Source organism: Excalfactoria chinensis, chromosome Z (genome assembly GCF_039878825.1).
Source record: "Excalfactoria chinensis isolate bCotChi1 chromosome Z, bCotChi1.hap2, whole genome shotgun sequence".
Taxonomy (NCBI): domain Eukaryota; kingdom Metazoa; phylum Chordata; class Aves; order Galliformes; family Phasianidae; genus Excalfactoria; species Excalfactoria chinensis.
This window is the reverse complement of record NC_092857.1, coordinates 7,290,215-7,313,982: the sequence shown is the minus strand read 5'-3', so window position 1 is coordinate 7,313,982 and position 23,768 is coordinate 7,290,215. Positions and strand designations below refer to the sequence as shown.

Below are 23,768 nucleotides of genomic sequence, written 5' to 3'. Positions count from 1 at the left end.
CTCTTTTATTTGGAGTATCCAGTAACAAGGCATTCATCGACTGGAACATCAAACTTCATTGTCTCCAGATCTGTATACTGAAGGAATGGAAGAGTGGAAAGATGTACAGCTTCCAGAGGGTTGTGAGAATTACTCTGTTGTGCATGTCAATGCGGTGCTGAGAAATGACATGTTCACAGAATAGCTTTGCAGAGGAGGTTGTGGTATAATTCACTGTTCACAGATGGAATTTAAGTGCTTTAGTTTTTATTGTAAAATACTTATTTATACATATTGGAAATACAAAGGTAGGACTTTTTGTGAAATTTTGAGTTTAATTTCAAGTTCAGTCTGTATTTTTATAGCCACGTGTATTTTTGTAGCCACGTGAACAATACACTGCATTTGTTGTCAGCACAAACTCTCCAGGTGAATATCGTGTTTCAAGCCAAGGCTTTTAATCATCAGTATCAAACTGATATACCTGACTGAAAAAATGGGAAGAACTTTATTCAGTTTCTGTTACTGGGTTAGTGTATACAGCATTTCTCTACCTCTTTATCAAATTGTTCGTACTCTACGTTAATGTGAGCAAAATGCCTCAATGAAGTCTTTTCAACTGTGATAAACCCTTTGAATGGCTTCCTGATCATTATGTTACAAGTATGTGTATTATACAGTAGAAATAGTGTGTTTTATTTTATAATGTGAGCCCTCAAAATCTGCAGGAGATTATTTAAAGCTGTATAATTTACTTTTCAGTATTTCAGGGATGCGTGACTTTCTTTCAATATGAGTAGGTTTTATTTTAAATAAAAGCTTCTTGCCATTTTTTTTTTTCACTAGCCTTCACTGTTAGACAAAATAGGGAAATATAGGGGTGAAGTACTTCAGCTAAAAGTAAATAGATGTTTGGTAATCACCACAGGTCCCTTTTTTTAGAAGTGTTTCATTTGGTGTGTAGGAGTGTAGGCATCGTATAAAAGTAGGGGTCAGCTAATATCTGAGCAACACACTCTTCCTCTATTTTAAGCTACTGTCTCAGGCTGGAATTATCTTACTGGCTGCTTTCTAGGGGGAAATTGTTGGCCCACTGTTTTACTGCTTCATTGTAGAAGAATCTAATGTTAAGAAAGGACACTCTGAGAACAGAAGAAATTGAATTAAGTCAGTGGCGATAGCACACTGTTCACTAGGGGAAGAAAACATCAATCATGATACTGAGAAGTTCTACCTTAGTGCTGTAGGCATTAACTTCCTTACACAGTAGATTTTCCATTAATGACTGTGTGACATTCCTTGCAACTTTATGGGCTGATAGGTATACAGTGTACAAACAGTGCTGGTTGCTGGCATGCACGAGATCAGGGATTTCAAGTAGGTAAGTGTTAACTGACCAAGGAAGAGAAAGCAAAAGTGCTCCACAGGAGGTGTTTTGTGACACATCCCAGCTGGGACCGCTCTGCTTCTCAGCTGCTAATCTTTGCTTGCTAAGCAGATTGTAAACCTTGATTTGGAAAAGAGTCAAGGAACTCATGTTTTTAAGGTGGCCTTCCCATCTGTATTTCTTTTCAGAACTGAATTTCTTGAATCAGTTTAATTTAGCTGTTTAAAAAAAAATAAATCACTATAATAGTACTGTTAACAATTGTATCTCTGTTGGCATAAGGACTTGTAACTGTCTGGAATAGGATTTCCTGAAGGAATTGGGAGGAGAGGAGATTGCAATTTCAGGACTTGTTACTTATTTGTGTTTTAATCAGCTGTAGTGCTGTATATGTACACTTACAGATATTACAGGCACACTATTTTTTTTTTTTTTTTCATATTGCTGTTTTGTGCTGTTCTTACACCTTTGGTTTTAAACTTACATCTGCTTCTCCCACTGTCCTCTACCCATTGAAATGGGTACCCTCTACTCCCATTGAAATGGGAGTGGCAGAATTACAGAAGGCTTTGAAAGGTACTGGGAAGATGGCCTTTATGGGCTGTGAGGAGCAGGCAGAGTAGGGCTTTGCAGCCTGAAAATTAGTGGGCTAAATGTTTGTATGATAGGGATTTGTAAAATTTCTGCAGGAAATTTTTTATGACGAAATCAATTGATCAGTCAATTGATGTGCGAATGAGAGTATGGTAAATTATTATGTTACAGGTTTGAAATGAACATACAGAGATAACTACCCATAAGAACAGGTAGTTATCCTGAGAAATTCTTTATTATATTACAGATTCTGGAAACTTAGATGTGCAGGCTCTTAACAAAATCATCCTAAAAAGGAACCATAGTGAAGAAACAAGACCAACCACCACTGCCAACAACAACAAAAAAAACCAACCCAAAACCCAATGAGGGCTATGAATTATGTGCATTATCTGTCTCATGGGGTCTTTGGGCAACAAATAGCAAAAGACCAGGAGAATGCCCAGGGGGATTATGCTGTGATTTCAGCTCTTGCATGGTTCCACAGAAATCTCACAGTTAATAGATGATAACAGGGTAGCAGGTACTTGTGATCTTTGATTAGCACAGAAATTTTTGGATTCATGTGTAGTCATTTTCCTCATTTGTAAAGTGAGAGTGAATTTGTCACTTTACTACACCGATCTTCCTTATCATTCTATCAGAGTACCAACAGTGAGCTCCTTCTAGCAAAACAAAAATAAAAGTGAAAGGGAAAAACATGAGCTTTTAATTTTGGACTTGAAAGGTCCTGCAAAGGAGCCTAAGGAGCCTTTCAAACTTCCAAAAGTTTTCCTGGTTATATTTAAAAAAAAAGTAGAGCAGCTGACTGTTTTTGTAAATATCAGCCCAGCCCAGCTTGTGTACATTGTCTCTTTCTTAACAACAACAAAAAATATGGGCCAAACAACCTTTTTTAGATGAAAGATTTTATCTGGAAGAAAATGAGCTTCTGTAACCAGAACTGCGTGTCTAAAGGCTCTTTTTCCTTTTTTAAAAAAAAAAAAAGCTTTGCACAGCACAGTTGGCACAGAACATATAGAGCATATTTGGAATTTTCTTTGCCAAAACCAGCAAAGATGTTGCTTTTTATTTTCCTTCCCTGTAACATGAATGCAGAGTAGACCTTTTGGGAGGTCACAGTCTGAAGTTTGTTTAGTTTTCCTGTAGTTTGCTTGCATTGGCAAGAAAGCTCCTTGTGTTTCTGTATTGTCCCTCTTTTTTTTTCCCTCATTGTTTTGTTTTAACATAAGTCACTTAATTCTTTTCAGTTTAAGTGTGGAATTGGAAGTTTTCTCCGTTTGCTTCTCCAAATGGCTATTAGAGTATATAAATTATACAAAACTGACGCAACGCTTCCAGCTTTATGATGATAAATAAGAAATGTGATTTGAATTTCTGCAGATAAACCTCAGTGTTTGTTTTTGTAGTATGGAATACCCAGAATAGAAAACATCCACCTTGTTATTTATTTGTAAGTGGTAGGCCTTTATCTCCTCATCTCTCTTGAGTCTGGTTTGCTCTGCATTTCCAGAACAGAAGCTTGGGCTGTCCAACTGCTATGTAGTCTGAGATAAACACATCTTTGGGATATTGCCTGCTGTTCCACCTCTGTGTGTATTCTTCTCCTTTCAGCTATTCTTACACCTCTTTTTTTAACCTTGATGCTTCCTTGTCTAATTCAAACCATTTAGCATGGAAATCTTAGTTTTGAGGTGGAACATGTGTTCTAGGGGAGGAGTTTAGATCTGTAAGCTAAGCTGTGTTCTACAAAACAGACGGAATTAGTGGATAATCCTACATTTATCTTGTGCTTCCCAGCAGTGAGCATGTGGTTAGGAGAAGAATCATTCTGAATGAAGTGGATGAACCATTCCTTCTGTGCAGGGATGATTTTCTGATAATAGAAGTTTTGAATCCCCAGTGCATTTTACTTGAGTCAGAAAAACTCAACACCTGTTTCTGTTTTGGAATGAATGCTGGAGAACTTAAATGAAAACAAGTTATAGCCAGAGTGAACCTAGCTGACTGAAAGAGGTGTTCTGGAAAGAAGGAGGAAAACTAACAGTATGCTGGTTTGCAGAGTTAAAAGCTTAAAGAAATAGAAGAATGTTTTAAATAGTTCCTTTAAAATTATGATGTTGGGTAGGATAGTAGTAGGGATGTTAATTGGAATCACCTTTAAGTATCGGTCCCTAGTCCTGGTTTCCTGGAACAGAGATGACTGAATTACATTGACTTTATTTTAGGCTGTTGCTTTCAGATCCAAGTGGAAAGAGATTTTGTGAATGTTTGTATGAGATGGGGCAGTAACTTTATTCTTTCTGTGATGTCCATTGTTTGCTTTTTGCTCAGTATGCAATGGTTGTAAGAAAATCTGTTCCTTCAATCTCAGTGGAAGATTCAATAAGCTACTGTCTTGTCATTAGTTTTCTTATAAAATATTGATAGAAGAATAGCAAAATGTGAATTACCACAAGAAAAAAGTAAGTCTTTGGAAATGTTGACCTTTATGCTGGAAAGCATACATAGAACTTTTAAGAGTACTGTTAGTTGTACTCTTTATACAGCATAACTGCAGAGAGAAGTTGGTGCTGTCTCTTACTGCATTTGAAGATTGCCTGGAAGCCAAAAAAAGGTAAAGCCAAGTCAACCAAACAACATCAAAGCAAAAGCAGGAAGGCATCATGATAGTTGTTTACCTGATTTTTGGTGAATTATCCAAATGAAAAGTTGACCAGTTGTCTGGCAGTTAGCAAGGAGGCATCTGATTCAGAGAACTCATCCAACAGTGAACTGTTTTGTTGGTTGTTTTGTGGTTTATCTGTGGCTGTATTTGCAAAACTGAGTGCAGGTAAGGGAGTGGAGCATGGGGTCACAGGTAGGGATGACCTCTGTTGAAGCAGTTTTCCCCGTGTGTGTTCACTCTTTCCCCCACCCCTGTCACATGGACGGAGAATTTCTGGAGCATTCTGAGCATGCACGGAGGCTGTGATTTTAGAGCCTCTAAGGCAGGAGTGAGAAAATAGGAATAAATTTTTGAACATTGTCAAATGACTTGGCAATAGCAGCCTCCTTTGGGAGGAGGCTTTAGGTAAGTCCTATTGTTAGAATTTTGTGCTACTTCTCTAGATACAGGAAAGCTAGCAAAAAAAATTGCAAGTCCTGCTGTGGCATTCAGTAAACTGCGACTTAATTAAATCATAGCGTGACTTGGGCTGGAGGAGACCTCAAAGATTATCTAGCTGCAGCCTCCCTGCCATGGGTAGGGTTGCCTACTGGTAGATGAAGTACTAGACCAGGTTGCCTGGGATTGCAGATATTAGGGAAATGTTCTCCTGTGAGAATGTATATTTAACTAATTGCAGTGGTTTACTCTTCAATCATGGTATTTTCTTGTGTGACAGACTAGTGACTGGCTCCTTCTCTGCTTTTGCTGTTAAATGGTGTTTTCTCTCCTAGGGTTTGGACGTGGCAGAGGGAGAGGAGCGGGGAGGTTTTCAGCCCAAGGCATGGGGTAAGAAACATGCAGAGCTCAGATTTTGGGGAGGTTCAAACTCAGCAGCAATATTGATTGCTACTGCATGTATTCGTATTGCTGTATGTAGAGTAAATCAGAATGTATGCAGAAATTCACAGCTCAGTTAGATGATAAATTGATTTTGTTAATCCGGTATTTCTAATTGGGTAACCTAATCTTAGTTTACTCAGTGTTAATGTGTCAAACTTGAATTCATTTGTACCTGTGAGTAACAGCCACATAGTGCCTGGGAGGCTGAAAGTTCTCTGAAGTGGTTATTGTCCAAAGCCAATTTAAAAATATTTGTTTCACTGTAACGTGAAACATGTGAGCCCTAAATAAAAGAGTGACTAGTGATTATAAACTTTCTCCTGTTTCTGAGCTTTTGTGCTTTAGCTGTTTGGACATACATGTGCTCTGAAACAGAATCAAAGGAAGTTAATCATTAGTTCTAAAAATTGTTTTCAGTTTTGTCAGAATAACTTGATTCAGAGAAGCATAGCCTCCACTGCTTTCAGTGTTTGCTTGAAATGACATTTCATGTAACACCAGTGGTGTCACAATGAACAGAAGGCTATTTTTACTTTTCTAATGATCCTTACTGTTCATAGTTTCAATGATAAACTGAAAGGAAGTTCTTCTGAATTAGTCCTTCCCATCTGTTACCAGCATCTGTTTTTTGGCATTGGTATCAGTGATTTTTAGTGATGTTCTGACTTCTGTCCTGCACAAGTCTGGTGCTCTTAAAGTAGACAATACTGGTTTCTCATCAGTCTGCCACTGAGAAAGGCTTAATGCTGACCATATAAACTGATGTGTTATAGGATGAGGGGGAGTAGGTTTGCTGTTAACTGCTTTTCCAGGAATTCTTGTTTTGGTTCAGTTTCTCAAGTCTCCTTGCTTTCCCCCCGCTCCTATTACTTCTCTTTTTTCCCTTTTTAATCCGTGTCTGCTGATAGAGGAAAGTGTTCTCTTGGAAACCAAAATGTCAAGATAAATATGTGAAAATCAAGATACTAAATGTAACACAACTTCAAATAAAAATAATGGCACTTGTGTACAATGAATGACCCATGTATTCTCTTCCATCTCTCAACTTCTAAAACTCTAGGACATTTAACCCTGCAGACTATATGGAGTCTTCTGCCACTGATGGCTCTGGGACAAAATCAGAGATTTGGGAGACTGGTGAGAATGATGCAGATGATGGAACTGGTAAGATGCTTCCAGAAGTGAAAGGATTGGAATGAAGAGCTGTAGTAAATTGTAGTTAAAATAACCATTCTGCTAGTGTTCCGTTAACTTGTGAAACTGTGAAGACATCTCACATGGCACAGGTATTAGTTCATTTTTGTGGCTTATCTGCTGTTAAATTGCAGAGCACATGCTGCAGCCCAAGCAACTCTGGTTCAATTGAGTGGAAGGTAATTGCAGTTTTTTTGTTTAATGCTAACAATCCCTTCAGAGACAATGGGATTTTGAAGAGTTACCAGAAGAACCTTGTATGTGAAGAATTGTTTAGTTATCTTAAGTATGTCCTAAGATCTCACGTTATTGTAGTTAAGAGTATAAGTACTACTAAAAGTGATTGGTTCACAGGCATTGAGCTGTAGCATCTGAATACCTAAGCGGAAGAATAAAGAAAGAAATGGAAGATCTGTTGATGAATGTAAATCCACTTGGTGACACTGAGATGGCTATGGAAGCCCCATATATACAAGATAAGAACCTGAGTGTGTGAGTCCCTGGTATGGAGGAGAGGTTTGATATCTGACACCTTTTGAAAAGAAGTAATTACTAAAGCATGAAAGGGGGCACTTGAACGGAAGCCAGAAAGGCAGTCTGCCTCCCTGAAGATAGAGGCATTCATATGTGTGTTTCTAAATGAAGTTTCGAGTATGAAACGTGCACTCCTGGCTAAAGGCAAGAGACAATACAGATTGGAAAGAAACCTCTTAACTGTGATCTCATGGTGATTCAGAGCTGAAGAATGTGGCCTGTTTATCTGTGATTTGGAAAAAGGCAAGATGGGTTGCTGCTTCCCATATTCTATGGCAGGAGGTGAAGACAAAGGAAAGCCTGTGTCACGATGCCAAGATATGTCATGATCCATGACATTATTATTATACACACCTGGGAATTACTGGCTGACAGAAGATACTTCTTAAAAATAAAATAACAAGAAAACCGCACACTAAACTAACAAATGAATTAAAAAAAAAATAAATCAGCAGCCAGGAAGGGTGACCTTTCTTTCTTTTTTCATTGCTGAAGCTGACTGTTTTTTCTTTTTTTTCCCACAACCCCTTTGTCAAGTGTTGAAGGAAAAGACTGATACTGGAGACCAGTGTTTTGTTTGTTGAGCTTTGCAATGATCTTGAGGTGTAGCTTTACAAACTTCATAAAAGCCATTTTTTCACTTAACCAGAGAAGCTAAAAGCAGGCGTATTGTTTAGATGGGCTTGTTTGGCAGTTTCACTCCTGACCGTTTGGTAGTCCACTGTCAGAGGGTGGTGCCGAGTATTCTAATGGCACTTGAAAGGGAACTCTTGCTAAACATGGAGTCTTTTCAGGAAATTACTTTTAAAATGATGTGGTGCTGTAGTGCAAACAGGAGCATGTCTTTTATGTAATTTGTGTTAATTTTTTAATTAATTTACTGGGTAAGGAGTTGAGCAGCTAATGACTTGAAAATACCTGTAAGAATATGCTTATGTTTGCTACACGGTAGTGGAAGGCAGCGTGTGTTGTCACAAGTCCTGGAGAAACAATAAGTTAACTGACTGAAGAAATATTCAAGAAAGGCATGTGGGACAGGGACAGAGTTACAAGGTTCTCTAGTTATTTGCTGATGCACACAGCTAGGAGGCTGTGGTTTACACTTGGACTTGGATTCTGCTTCATAAGTGAGTTTGAATATTTTGACTGTCCTTGTAACCAGTGTAGCTATTGTATGCATACTCTGTTACTTATTGTGGGTATCTCCTCAGTCTTCAGTAACAGAAGAATTTTACTTGGGAATAATAGAGTGGCTGGGTGTGGCTAAACAAATGCCCGGAGTGCATGAATCCGTGTACAAGGGATTTGTTGCTAAGTAAATCAGTGGAAACTGAAAATGCACTGGCTCGCGTCTGCAACTTTTTAATGCCACATCTGTTTTTGCTCTTATACCATACCGTCATCAGTGAGAACAGCACAGAATTTCAGCAAAGCAGCTTAAGGCGTATATAGGAATTTGGGGAGCACAGTGAGAGGTTTCCTTGGCGTTGTTGGGTCCTTCAGGGTATGGATGAGTGATTGTGTGAGTGGAGTTTTCTGCAGTGTAGGAAATGTTTGTTAAAGTATGGAGTGTCCTTCATCATAATTTGATGAGTGGAAATTTTATGTAGTTTATTGTGGAAGTCCTTTATAGACACAAAGTACCTTTTTACTGCTAGTCTTGCTTTACTTTCAGTGAAAAGTTGCCATAGCTGACTAAACTGTATGTATCAGCTTAGGGAGAGAGTTTTATTTATAAAGCTGCTTCTTTAGGCAGGTCCTTGGAACGTCAGAAAAGTCTCTAAGCTGTTCCCCAACAAGATTAAAAAAAAAAACAACACAACACAACAACAAAAAATCCTGCTTCAATAAAAGTAGGCTTTAAAATAGAATTATTTAGTTTAATCAAGAATGGAAGCACTTCCAACTGTTGTCTAGAAAACATACTAAAGGGTCACTAAAGAAGAGACTGCAGCAGTGGTGGTGTTTCTAAAGCAAAAGTAGCAGTGCTGGGAGAGGGCTGGTCAGAGTTTTGCTGTTGTTTTGGTTTGTTAATCATAAGTATTCTCTCTTTTTTTTTTTTCTTTTTTTCTTTTTTCTTTTTCCCTTAGTTCCTCTTAGTCTGCAGAGCTGTGTTGTTAATTACAAATCAGCAGTTCCAGTAATAATGTATAACGATGTGGAAATGCTAATGATGTGAATGATGAGGCATATATTTATATGGAGAGCCTGCAGTGAGTTAGTAAATGTGAGATAAACCCGTATCTTCTGAACAAAATTAGCTTATTCTTGCTACTCGGGGAATTGAAAAGGAGATAGTGGGCAACTACCTGGGGAAGCTAGACCAGTTTTTATATCAAAATGCTTTCTGAATTCATTCTACAAATTTAAATTATTTGTGAAATTGAATCATTCTTCTTTAAGTCAGTGCTGTGAGAGGATTAACTTGTTGAAAAGACATACGTGGTATGTGTCTGTAATGTAGTTTGCCCCACACATGCTCTCCAAGTGCTGTGGTCTTTCTTAACCTGAATCATTGCAGATGTGGGAGAAATCTTGGCAGCCTGAGAGTTTTTTCTGTAAGCACTGTTGTGTAATTTTGTAGAAAGGCTAGTTGCTTCTATGGATCTAAAACTTAGTGTTGGTAGTTGAAATAGAAAGATAATAAAGGCTGAATCTTAGTGGTTCATAACATTCTCTTGTAATTGTGTTGAAAGTATCCAGCATCCTAGTTTTTATAGGTGTAGCAGTCGAGTCAAAGAGAAGGGTCAGGTAAAAGGAAACAAAATGACCAGTGCTCTTCCAAGAGGGGATGCACTTGAACAGTTTCATATTTCCCTAATAGCATGCTGAGTCTTTGTTCTCTTACTTTTTCTGATATACAAGGCAATGGGAGATCTCAAACAACAAATAGCATCAGTGATTAAAAATAAATTAGGGTGGAAATGCTCACTTCCCAAAGTAGATTATAAAATCCATGTTGGTGGCTTACTGATCTCAGAATGGTTTGGTTCAGAGGGACTTAAAAGATTGCAGTCCCCCCACTGTGGACATGATTGGCTTTACAAGTTCTCACTGTCAGAGAGAATGGTTCTTTAGTGCATTTCCTTTTTGTTTATGAAGGCATCGTGCTGTTTACCTTCAGAAAGATGGGGAGTACTGATATGCTATTTTTGATTGTGTTTCATAAATCTCACAGAAAAACTTCATCTCATCTTGGTTATGAACAGCCTTAAACGACTCTGAAACTGAAGGATAACAACCAACAAAGAGAAATTAAATTATAGTTTATCTGTCCAGGGGATAGAAGGGAATTGAAAGTTGCAAGGAAGTTGTTTATGATTGCAGTAGAAGTCAGGAGGAACATTTTAAGGAATCCTTCAGGTCATTCTGGAATGTGGAAGCAATGGAGAAGAGAAGGATTTGTGCAGAAGTTTGAGATAAACAAAGATAAAATAATCTGGGTGCCAATACACGTATTTGGCTGATAATTTGAAAAAGGAGAAAAAAAAATGTGACACGAAGTGAGGGATTGACAAAAAAATAGCTGAAGTTGTGGCAAAACCCTATGTTATACTTCTTATCTTTACAACTTTTTATAACTAAACTTGTTGCAGAAGTGAGCAGAAAGTGGTCACAGATGGAAGTGTAAGCTGAAATTGGTATGACAAGGACCTTTGAAAACAGAGCATAGTTTCAGTGGAAAACAGAACTGTTATATAGAAATACTTTGCAAAGCATGAGGTTAAAGGTTATGAAGAGAATATGTGGAGTTACACTCTTGCCAAGGTGGATTTTGAACAAAAAGGCATTTGTTACACTTGTGAATAGAATACCAGGAAACTGTTAGCAGTATGGATTAAATTCAGAGATCAACTGTAAACAGAGGCTGGAAGGTTGACTTCGGAACATAGAATGTTAATATGTGACAGTACCGAACTTGTCCAGGGACAATTGATAAAATAATGGGGGGTTGTGTCAAATATTTGGGAAGAGTAAATGCACAGAAATGCATCATCACTAGAAGCAATGTGGAATGTTTGGGAAATGTCTCAGGTATTGTTCCAAACAGCTCCTATCTCTCAAAGGTTTATGGGGGTAAGACAGAAGTGGAGTATTTTCTGCCAAGGTTTTTTTTTGTTGGTTTTGTTTGACTGAGCTCTACTGTTGGATTTCTGGCAGTAGTGCAAAGGGTTCATCTTCTGCAGAGATGAGTCTTGCTCTGTCCAATGTGAGATAAATACAGGCAGGACAAATGCAGGGATGAATCCGTTTAAAGAAAAGGAACATCAAAGATACCCCGTTCTGGTCAAGAGAAGGGAGAACAATATCAACTTTCTCTAAAGGGCACTGCTTAAGGGGCTTGGTCTGCTTTCCAGGATCTTTTGTGGAGATGTGAGTTGGTCTAGTAATTTGAGGCATTGTAACAATTTTGATGTGCTGTCCTATAATCATAGTCATTTTTCAACTGCATCAGTTTTTTACACTAAGAAAAAAACCAGAACACCTAATTAGCTGATTAGTAAAAAGATGAGCAAGAGATGTTTCAGACAATTTTATATTGCCCCAGTGAACCAGCACAGAGTGGATGTTACCTTGTTCAGGTCCTGCCAAATAATTTTGGATCCACAGGTTAAAAAATCCCTCCCTTCTCAACTTGTATTTAACTCCCTGTGGTTGGCCTGCTCCTGGCATGGGATTGCTGACATTCTGCCCTGTTCTGGGCTGGGTGCTGCTTGCTCAAACCTACCAAAGACTGTGCTGATACAGTGAGTGTTCGCCTTAGTGTAAGTGGCGATTGATGCTGTCTTCAAGGGGCTTTGTTTTGGAAAGAATTTATCTCAAAGGGTTCCTAGTTTTACACGTGTTTAAGGTAAAAGTTCTTCTATGTGTTCAGAGGGGATGGTACCAGAAACTTTACTGCCGTGTTTTGTTGGCTTGTGATTGTACAGTTGAGGTGAAGGCTCAAACTGTTGCTGATTTCCCTTTCTCTGTGCTCATGCTGGTGGGCAAGGCCTTCAGTCCATTCATCACTCCTGCATGTCTGGGTCTGCTGTTTCCTATGGGAGGGAGTAGGTTTCTAAACCCATGGGGTCACTTAGTTCGGTTTGACCTTTGATGCATGCCACAGGTCAGGCACTGTGCTCTTGATGTTTGCCAAAACTCTACTGGGAAGAAAATCTTTGCATCTGTGGTGGTAGCTTATTGACTTTTCTGCTGCCATTGTATCTTTCTTTGTACGTTTTAAGATAAAAATCATGTTGTGAGAAGAAGTGATATGTGTTGTTCTGACCTAAGGAGAGCATTAACAGAGGACACTTCAGAGGAATAGCTTGGATTTTTAATTTGAGCTTGTCAAAAATAGATTATGAATGTAAGAGCAAGTGCTCTGGTTGTATTTTGGTTGTGTGGAATTGTGTATAGAGCTCAGAGAGAGACTGAGTAACTTCTCCTTGTCACCAGTGACAGGTGTAGGAGGGAGTTCTTGCCAATATTTAGTGTTTTATCACCAGTTGCAGACATGCATTTGTACAAACTGTCCACTACCATATTGGCTAGGAATTGCCTGAAATCATACACTGAAGTTTGAAAGAAACAAAAAAACCAAACATCTCCCAAATTTTTAAACCTGCAGACCAATTTTCTGTGGCTTGTCATGTTTCCAACCAACATCTCTTCACTTCATGTTTCAACTAATAATCCAAACAGGATTGTTTGTAGTGCAGAAGGGTTGGTATATGTAATTGTACTTGCAGATTGTAACTGCTTTTTTTTTTTTTTTTTCTTTCTTTTTTTTTTTTTTTCCCAAATTGCAATAGGTGCATGGAAAAATTCAATAGAGGAATGGACTGCTGAAGACTGGAATGAGGATGTAAGTGTACCTTCTTGGACAGATGGCATTCATTATTTACCTTTTCAGAATCTCTGCACTGTTTTCAAAACTAGATGTTGTAATGAATTCTTTCTTGTATTTATGCGGTGACGCTTCTTACAACACTTCATGCTGTAAATCTGTTTTAAAAGAGTATATATTTGATAAGCTTTAATCTTACGTAAAATTGAATCAAGAAATATCATTTTATTTTGCATGGTGGCCTATGGGAGATGGTTAATAGACGTTAAGTTTTATCCCCAATTAAGTATTAGTGAATTATGGTTTTTTAATGCATAATTAGTGATGGATATTATCTACATATTTCCACCTAATGTTGTGTAGGAATTTAGAAGCCATATTATGGCAAGTCTTTATGTAATTATTTAAATGCTAAAGTTTACTTTACTTTAAAGTTTAGACTTATTAATGATTCTTTTTGCTTGAAATGTGCGTATTTTTTTTTCCAATTAGTTATCTTTATGTTCAGAATATTAAGAGAGGAGGTAGTAGTGTGTTGAGTTAGCACTTAATTTCTTCATTTATGTTATTTCATCATGTTGTGTTGTTTGAAGTACTGTAGCAATGTTTGTTCTTTAATAGGTAGGAGACACTGCTTCATGCCTGAAAAATATTTGATGTATTTATCATCTAACGTTTGTTGTTATGAGTTTGCAGTGTATTGTATTAAAGCTGAGGCAGCTCAAAAAACAAATGAGGTAGCAAGAAATAAGGAGAGGAAGCCGTACTGTTTCATTGCTTTTTCGTCTTCTGTGGAAGTGTCTTCTATCAATTAACTCAAAATTATTTTTGGATGAGTTCCATTTACCTCCTTCTGTAGTGTGATGTGTCAGTATTATCCCTGGGAATGACTGAACACGTCGTTAACAAATAGGAAAACTCCTCACTCCTCGCTGCGTCTTTTGAGGACTATTAGAGGAATTCAAAAAACATATTAACTAGTTTGAGCTTATTGGTATCAGTTGCTGCTATCAAATGTTGTGTTCTTGTTTTTTATAATCTGTCTCCTTTTTATTCTGTATTTGCTAATGTTGGGCTAAGGATTGTGAAAATTTCTGGCTTTGTTTCTCCACTCTATTTGGCACTGGTACAGTGCAGCATTTGTAGTACGGGAGAAACATTGAGCAATGCTCCCTAGGGATATGTACTTCTTCGTTATTAAATCTGAGTAGTTTGTATATGACTTTTGGAAGGGCTGCAGATGAAGTCTCAAGCCTGTTGTTAGTTTTCATTAATTTTGGAATGCTGGAAAAGTCCCTGTAACCCAGGAAGATTATTCATGTGGTGATGCTCAGAATGAATCAAATGTAGAGCTGCAATCAAATAGGGAAAAATAGAGGGTGCTTGTTATTTTTAAAAAAAAAAAACAAACAAGCAAAAAAGAAAGAATACAGTTTGTGCTATTTGTTTTATTTTTCTATGATTTTATGATCTTTATATGAAAAACAAGTCTATTTCAAATAAAGCTGATCTTGATCTTTAAGTAAATTACAGGTTAAATGTGAAGATGAAGTACTTCCTTAAAGGACATTTGATTTTATGACTTTTGTTGTTTTTAAAACAAATAATCCCAGGATGTCAGAAAAACCATCTAGTAGGTAATGATCTGTCCTGCCAGTTTTGGCACATAGTGTTTTGCAGCATTATCTGAGCTGAACGTGGACAATTTCTGGGGAAGCTACAGAGGAACCCAGTCATAGGCCAGGTGCTGTCTTGGTGACTTTATCAATGCTTTGGAAGTGAAAAATATAAATAAAATCACTAAGAATATGTTTGGGGAGTTGTGAGTTTATTAGGTTAGTGAATACAAGTGAGCCTTTCATGGAGAGAAGTTTGTATTTCTGCTAGACTTGATCTGCTCAGATTAAAAACAGTTAAATACAGCAAAGGAGCCACGTGCTCCACCTACTTTTTTTTCTTTTTTAATAAGAATAGAATCATGGAATCACCATGGTTGGAAAAAATCCATCCCATCCAACCATCTACCTACCACCAATATTTCTCCACTAAACCATGGCCCTTAATACAATATCTGAACACTTCCTGATCACTTCTGGGGATGCTGGTTCCACCAGATCCCAGGGCAGCCCATTCCAGCACCTGACCACTCTTACAGAGCAGTGGTGTTTCTTAATGCCCAATCTGAATCCCTCCTGGTGCATGTTGAAGCCATTTCTTCTTGTCCTATCTCTTCTATACAGGAGAAGAGGCCGACCCCCACCTCACCACAACCTCCCTTCAGGGAGTTCCAGAGTGAATACAGTCTCCCCTGAGCCTCCTCTTCTCCAGACTGAACAATCCCAGCTCCCTCAGCTATTCCCTATAAACTTTGTGCTTGGGATCCCTCACAGCTTCTTGCCCTTCTCTGCCCTCCAGAGCCTCCATGTCTTTCTTTAGCTGAGGGGTCCAAAACTGAACACAGAAATGAGTAAATGAATTGGAGTGTAAATTAATAAATAGGAATAAAGAATTCTAGGAATATCTCCAGAACTGAGGGCTGTTTTCTGGAAGGTAGCACATTATGACAGGGAGTTCTTTTGCAGGAAAAAAATGCTCCCGTTGTCCTTTTGCCTGCAGGCAGCTCTTTCTGGTCTTGTAATCATTCTTTATTTCTATATGTGGACTCCTCAGAAATTGATTTTGAAGTACTGCATTTACTTACCTATTGCTTTTAAAAGGCAGAAACTGCAAAATAGCTGAAAATTGAAGGATAGAAGAGGTGTTAGAGTGAGATTTTTAAATTAAATTGGCATCATTTACTGAATCTAAAGAAGTTACTTGATTGGGTTCTATAGTCTAACAGAAAAGGCTAATATGAAGCTGTGGATGGAAAATGGAGCCACAAAGTTAAATGTATAATTAAATAGTTCTAGCAGCATGACTAATGACTGAAACAGTCAAGGAAGCTGATGTGTATGCTGTCTGCAGCTAAAGACCAGATGCTTTTCTGAAGAATATTTAAATTTCTGTTCTCTAGTTAGGTATAAGTTACATGTGTGGTGTACGAACACACGAGTGAAATTGGGTGTTGTATAACATGGCTAGGATCTAATAGTCCTGTTGGATATTTATTTTTGACAAAGTAATGAGTAAATAGGCTGTCAGCATGGTCTTGAATAGAGTGGAAACTGCTTCGGTGAAAATAGATTTTATTTTGTTGATGAGGCATTCAGGACATGGCAATGTAAAGACAGACTTTGAATTATTGTTGACAGCTCTGGAGTTTCCTATTAAATTTATGATCATATTCACCTGATCAAAGTAAGTAATTTAACTATAGAAACAATTGGAAGAGGGAGAATGTACAAGTATATTTAAAGAGACAGTGATTTTCTGCACCATAGCAGTGCTCTTTGCTTTGATTTGAAGCATCAGCATTTCAGAACAGACTGGTTGGTTTGTCTTTGCTTTTTAGTGATAGTTTTTTTATCCTAGGAGCAGAACAAGAGCTTGCTTCAGTTTTCTTAACTTCAGTACAAAACAGTAATGAGATTTAATTATTTCTGATTTGTAGAGGTTGGGTTTTCATGAGGGTGCTCAAGTATGTATTTTCTGTTTCCTGTTGCATATTGGCTGTTTATAGGAGTTGGCAGTTAATTCTTAGATATGTTGTCTGCTCAATTTCTGGAGAATGGGTTTATCATAGCAACAAAGGCATTTCACTGCAGATGGAGTAAATACCCTGATGAAGTTGCTGTATGTGAATAGGTCACGACCCTGAATTCTGTTCTACAAAGCTGCCGTTGCTTTGCTGAAGGATTTTTAAGTTTGGTGTAAATATTCTAGATAATTATACTACCTCTAGTAACTGTTAAATACATCCGTGTAATCAAAAGACAACCTTTTTCAACTGCTGAAGAAAGTGTGTATTTCAGCAAATGCCATTACTCCTGCAGACTTCAGAATTAATTGCCTGATTTAAGTATGTGGCAGTTAGTTTGCTCCAGGGACAGTGTGTGATAAGTTTAAACGTTGCAGAACTGGTAACTGGAGCCTTGGCAGTTGTTTTGCGTGGTAGTTGTAGAGAACTTTTCCTCCCTTATACTCTGTGAATGGCTCCTTAATTTGTTTAGTTTTCGGGATTCATCAGTGTTATGGCTACAGCTGGTCTTATCCTGGGTTATTTGGGCATGAGGAGTTTTTGACGCTGCAAGGAATTTAATCTTTAACAAACAGATTGCAGATCATAGGCTACTGTTCTGCCATTGTCTGACCTCCTTATGCTGTAAGATGCCGGAATCTCATAACACCGTAAAAACTACAGTACATGTTGTTCTGAAATAACACTTGCAGCAGGGAAAAGGCTAAACAATTGAGAAATAGCCTCTTAATAACCTTGAAAGTTCCCTGTTAGTCTTGGTTAGTACAGAGATTTGCAGGCTGGTAGCTCTATGCATAGGATGGATTTGAAATGTGTTTCAGAATGACGGGGATAAAGTATCTTATTGACTTCAAGGGAAAGGAAGGAAATGTAAGGAGGATCTGTAAGGTGTTTTTTTTTTTTTTAATCATGACACTGGGGTAGGTGTGTGCCTGGGCAGTGTGGGAACATCTGGATGCTGTTTCTGAGAGTTGCATGATGGCTTCCACTCAGCCCTGCTGTGTCCTTCTGAAATCACCAGTGTTTTTTTAGGAGAATCTCAATCTGATGAACGTGGGTATGGATATACTTGCTTCCTGTAAAGCTGTCCTTGTGATGGCAGGTGAAAAAGGTTGGTGCCTGTGATGCCCTTTAAATTGGCCTTGTAGCAATATACAGAACTAAGAATGTGTAATATCCTTTGAGCTGTATTCAAATGTCACATTCGAAAGGGATTCCTAATAACTTTTTGAGTAGGTCAGTTATACTTTAGGTTAAAAGCAGGGTTATACTTGAATAGATAAAGGTGATTCTGTGCAAATCTAGTACAGAAAAGGATGATTATACTTATGTACTTTTTGTCGTGTTGCACTTAATCTGTATTGGTTTTAGATGTGTTCTGCTTGTAAGCATTCCTGCCAATAGACATGAGTTAGCCCTATGAAGCTGTAGCTATCATGCTATTTTTTAAAAATAAAAACCAAGAAGTATTGAAAAAGAAAACCTTCTTAGTCCCCTAGAATACCAACCAACCAGCCTTTCCCTTCCTTGCTACCCGCTAAGTGAAAACAATACAGGCTTCTGCTTTGAATGGAGTAACTGGTTGTACTTGTATAAATGCTTTGTTTTCCAGCTCATGCTTGCAGAGCAATCAGTTTATGACATTATTGCTTTCCCTAGCAGATCTGTCAAGAAGGAACCTTGAATGCTAGCTCACTATGTACATTCAAGTGCAAATCTGCCTCCACTGTTAGTATGAGCTGAAATATAAAACAGAGTAGGTGAACTGGGAACGTATATGTGGAAACAGTACAGTGTGTTAGAATTCTGCAACATGATTTATAAGAGCTGTATTGTACAATCTTAAATTATAATCTACGTAAGGTATTTTTATGCTGATGATATACCAGCTCTCACATTAGTTAGTTTCTACTTGTATATATTTTTCAGTTGTTATTGCCCAAATTCGTGTAGGTACCACGGTATATATCACCTTGTGTTTATGAGATGAAATTTCCGAACACTGTAGTAAAATTGGTTCTTGATTCTGTGGAAAAGACTTTGCAGAAATTTGACTGTCTTTGTCTGCTAGAGCTGCAGTGTACCTGGCTGTAACAGTTGCTTGACGTTTACTTTTATCAGGAAGTACATGACCAAGACACAGGTTCTTCAAATGTTGTTAAAATGAAATATGAATGCATGAATGATTAAAATACTCTTTTAAAAAAAAATCTTTTTCAGCTTTCTGAAACGAAAGTTTTTACTGCTTCTTCTGTTCCGGCTGAGAATCACGTGGCTACTGGGCAGAGGTAAGCTCTGGCACGTTTTCTCCTGTATCTTAAAAAAAAAAAAGGTCTTGGTGAAGCAGTGTTAGATTGTAGATATTGAAGATATTGAAGCAAATGGTGGGTTGATATAATGTGAGGACGGCCCCCATCAGAATTTGGTTAAGCTAAATGCAAAACTCTTGTTTGCAGGTAGTTGCTTCTATAGGTTCCTGTGTTACCTATAGTTGACTGTGCTTTTGGAGAAGACTGTCTTCTGCGTGAAGACTATTTATAGGCAGAAATAGAAGTAACTTAGAAGAAAAGTTTTCTGCTGTTATAAGGGGGCACCAGTTTTGCCCTCCAGAAGATAGAAATCCCCCCCCTCTAGATTCAGAAAGTGCTCAGAATACAGCATTTTGACAAATATTTTCACAGAAAAGCTTTAGTTAGGTAGCAGCTTAATTTTGTGACAAGCAAGCTGTAGCAAAACTTTGAGTATGGATATGTATAACCTGGAAAAGGCATAGCATCACTTGGTCTGGAGCTTACGTTCCTTTGCTTTGTAAAGGTAGTGTGCTTGCATAATCATTGTTCTGATGTGAATATTATTCCAGTGAATTTCACACAAGTTATGGTAGAAAATATTTTAGTTCATAAATTTAAGTTTGGTAATTTTGTTTACTTACTAAAATGAATTTGTGGGTGATTAGAAGTCTGTAGTAATGGAAGTGGAAGAAGCAGCTCATCAGCCCAAGCTTGCAGTGTGTTTAGGATAAACTTCAGTCAGAACTTTTGGAGTATGTTTCTTACATTGTTCAAATGCTTTCCTTTGTCATAGATAAACTTTTGTTGAGGTTAATAAGTTATGTTAAGTATAAGAAAACATGCTTCTTGTCGTGCATATGTATAAGAAGTAGTGTAATTTTGGATATGTGCCTGCTATATGAGAAACTTCTATTTATGCTGCTCTTATGACTTCAGTCTCACCACATTTTCACTCAGTGTCTGTATTTATGACTTTACTGTCCTCAAACCTATCCCATATAGAGGTTAGGACTTTGATCCCTTACTCTTTTTAGGAGGATAGTATGGTATGCAATGTAGGTAATTGATCTGTACAATGTGATGTAAGGTGGGATCCATTCAGAAGCGGTGTCTCTTATAACTCGTCTCCAGTTATTTGGCAATGTTTATTGTATATGTTACATGACGTTGCAAAAGTTGAGAATCTTTTTAAAAAGAGTGCAAAGTGAGTTAGATTCTATGGTGAACACCTCACCTAGTTGAAATTTATTTACTGTATTCTTCCTCTTTGAATGCAGAGTTTTTCTGTGAGAAACGTACAATATTGTAAAAGGCTGTTGATAGCAGTAGGTGTATGGCTGGTACAGAAGCTTTATATAACATCATTACTATTTTCTTCAGTTTCAGCATGTGTTTATTTCTATTTGTTTGGCAACAAGGCTTGTGAAGGGCTTGGAGAATGTGCCCCATGAGGAGCAACTGAAGGAACTGGGCCTGTTTAGTCTGGGGAAAAGGAGGCTGAGGGGAGACCTTATTGCTCTCTTCAAATACCTGAAAGGTGCTTACAGTGAGAGCGGGGCAGGTCTCTTCTCACTGGTGACAGGATGAGGGGAAATGGCCTCAAGTGACACCAGGGTAAGTTTAGGTTGGATATCAGGTGTCACTTCTTTACGGAAAGGGTTGTTAAGCACTGGAATGGGCTCCCCAGGGAGGTTGTTGAGTTACCATCCCTGGGTGTGTTAAAAACCGTTTGGATGTGGACATGATTAAGCAGAGGGTTGTTAGAGTTAGGGTAGCACGGTTAGGTTGTGGTTGTACTCGATGATCTTCAAGGTCCTTTCCAACCTGAGCAGTTCTGTGATTCTAGCCAAACTTTTCTTTTCCTTGCAGCATTGATATGGTGACACTGCTTCAAAAGCCAATGACTTCTCCAGTGACAGAAGGCAGCTCATTTGAGGCTTCTCAGCAGCAGACCTTTGGCCAAGCACTTGTCTTCACAAATTCTCAGCACAGCAACCAGATGGCATCAGGAACTGGCAGTTCCACTGCTGTGAACTCCTATTCCCCTCAGAGTCTGGTAAAATTATCTTATGCTTTCTAAATACTCTTCATTAGCAAATATTACAAGTTAAGCAGTGTCTCCGGTAACGGTCATTTCATGAAATGCTTCTGAATTTGTAAAATTCAGGTTATAAATGCTACAGAAATGGGACCGATCCTTTCACAATCACAAACAAGCCTTCCTTTGTTTTTGATGGGTAGTTGTTCCTTGGTTTTCATGTAGTTATTGTATTAACTTCTGAATACAGAAAGGTGCATTCAGACACTGACTTAGAACAAAATCATTTATTTATAATGAAGAGCTCTGTGCCAGAAAACTGTGATGTGATACTTCCAAGCACATATCTGACTGCTTTGTGAGGGAACACGAGTATTTCTGAGTTTTTATGGAGTGATATAAGACATCCCTTCTTTAACAATTATTAGAATTTAAAATTGGTCTGTTGAATCTTTGAAAATCTGTTCAGCTATTAGTAATTAAATGTCTTTTTGAAATGCTTGAGTTCAAGTAATTACAGACTGTGTATCAATAATAACAGGAGGATCCAGGCATGTGCTGAATTTTTCACTTGTTATAAATTAGCAATCTGGAGCTGAAGAGGTTTTACTTGTTGCCAAATAGCAGCTGTTGGCGCTGACCTTATGATTATGTTCAAATGATTAATGAAATACTTAACTCCGCTTCTCCCTGCCTTTGTTTATTTTTAATTTTTTATTTTGTGTTTCCTTGTTTTTTTGTCAGTCTGCAGTTCTTTGTTCTGGCTTTGGAGATCTTGGATCCTCCAAATTGGCAAACTCTACAGGATCCCAAATCTTGGACCAATTGAAATCTCCAGGTCTGGGCCAGTTTACTTCTCAACAAACCAGTAGTAGCTCTGCCACCACTACTACAACTACCCCATCATCTTGGGATCTAAAAGCGCCCATTCCTCAGTCCTCTGTCCTTAGTCAGTTTGGTAAGTGTTTGACATAATCTCTCCTTCTCTATTAGTCTGTAAAGTTTCTTTAGCCTCATGTCAGTTGAAAATTGTGTTGATGAAAGACTTTTTTGCTTTAACCATAATGCTAACAATTCAACCGGTTTCAAAATTTTAGTAAAGCTTTTCTGCTGGTAATAGTTGCTAAAAATATATTACGAACTTTGTTTTGGTTGGCATAAAAATCCGTGGAATCTATAGAATGTGTTAGTCTACAGAAGCTGTGGAGCCTTCATGTAGTGACATCTTTAATTTAGCATGCCTGACTATGTATGTGGAACTCTGATGTGACTTAGTTTCTCAGCAGTTCCAGGAGAATAAGTCTCTTGGTCGTTTTGCCTTTGCTGCTTCTAGCTGAATACAAGTTTGTATCTTGTTGTCCTTTTTTATCACATTTAACTATGATGTGGATTTTGAATGAGTACTACATAATGTTGTCATAGTGTGCATCTTCTTGCTGTTCTTCCTGTGTGAAGTCTGCATGTGCTGAAAATGTGGCAAGTTAACCATTCTGTCAGTTTGTAATTGTATAGATTTTTCATTTAAGTATAATTGGCAGGAACAGTAGTGACTGTGACAAGAACTTGGTTGTTTTTATTTTTTGCTGTACAGTTCATAGCAGTGTTCTCACTGTAAAGAGTGTCTTGTTACTATCCTGTGTGTGTGTGCATGTTGCCAAATAGATCAGCAGCCAGTTTAGTAACGTATGTAATTTTTTTGTATGCAGCAATTCTGTTAAAAATAAATAAATAAAATATATATAAATGTAAATTTTAAGTTGGTAAAGTGCATTAAAAGCAACTGAATAAAAGAGCGCCTTTGGATTATGAGTGCTGTGGATCTCTTACAGTTATTAGCTAGTGCTCCAACCTGTTCCTTGGCTTTCAGTGTCTGAAAATCATGGAAGAGGAAGACCTGGGGAAAAAAATTGTATATTTCCAGTGTCTCATGACTTTCAACCACATGGAGATTGTAGATTAGTCACTGTTTATGCTGAAAATCTTTGTAAAGCAAGAAATTGTAACTCATAATACTTCTAAATTGCAAGTCCAAACCCCTTGAAAGTTATCAGAGTTTATTTGCACATTTACTTGCTAAAACTACTAAGATAATGAGTAAAATTTTTGTTATCTAATGCCTATTTTTATGAAACTGTATAAATGGGTTTAATTCCTTATTTTTCAATAAAACTAAATACTTGACAAAAACTGGTCATTCGAGATAGTAAACTTAATATATTGGCCTTATTATTGCAAGGATAATGTTCTATGTAGAGCTTGTGTAATGATTTCTGGAAGAGACTTGAAGTAGTGGCTGTCAAGTGTCAGGTGACAGATTTTTTTCTAAAGAGCAGGAGCATGAAGAGCTGAGTTTAATGCTACTGTTTTGATTTCTCTTTCAAAACTCTGACCAGACTTTAAAACCCAGCCGGAACCATCCCCAATTCTGAGCCAGCTGACCCAACGACAGCAGCATCAAACACAGGCGTTCCCTGTACCTCCTCTTGGGCTGGAGTCTTTCTCCTCCCAGGTAAAACTGCCCTCACCAGTAGACACCTCCACAACTGTCAGCAAGATGTTACAGCTCCCCACTATGTCTATGGATAACCAGGCAGTGACACCGCATCACAACCAGCAGAAACAGATAAAACCACCAAAACGGAGAGTAACTCCAGCATCCAAGGTGGGTAGTTTGTTGGCACACGATTCTTAGTAAATGCGTATGAGTTACTAGGGAGAAGAGGAGTAA

At 37.9% G+C, this 23,768-nt stretch overlaps 1 protein-coding gene and 1 non-coding gene across 9 annotated transcripts in view; both read left to right on the top strand.

Annotated features, from left to right (window-relative positions):
• Positions 1 to 23,768, top strand: part of UBAP2 (ubiquitin associated protein 2) — a 160,851-nt gene that overhangs the window by 32,990 nt on the left and 104,093 nt on the right. For 4 of the 8 annotated variants that reach the window (XM_072359568.1, XM_072359570.1, XM_072359567.1 and 1 more), the window contains exons 7-13: positions 5,402 to 5,456; positions 6,571 to 6,674; positions 13,037 to 13,089; positions 18,932 to 18,999; positions 20,872 to 21,058; positions 21,785 to 21,998; positions 23,434 to 23,702. In XM_072359568.1, coding sequence (XP_072215669.1) covers positions 5,402 to 5,456; positions 6,571 to 6,674; positions 13,037 to 13,089; positions 18,932 to 18,999; positions 20,872 to 21,058; positions 21,785 to 21,998; positions 23,434 to 23,702 — 950 coding nt within the window. The remainder of the gene's footprint in view (positions 1 to 5,401; positions 5,457 to 6,570; positions 6,675 to 13,036; positions 13,090 to 18,931; positions 19,000 to 20,871; positions 21,059 to 21,784; positions 21,999 to 23,433; positions 23,703 to 23,768) is intronic. The other 4 variants (XM_072359574.1, XM_072359573.1, XM_072359572.1 and 1 more) reach the window with 1 other exon arrangement.
• LOC140264692 (small nucleolar RNA SNORD121A) lies at positions 21,350 to 21,434 on the top strand. The gene has a single exon (XR_011906081.1). It is a non-coding gene; the product is annotated as a small nucleolar RNA SNORD121A (small nucleolar RNA).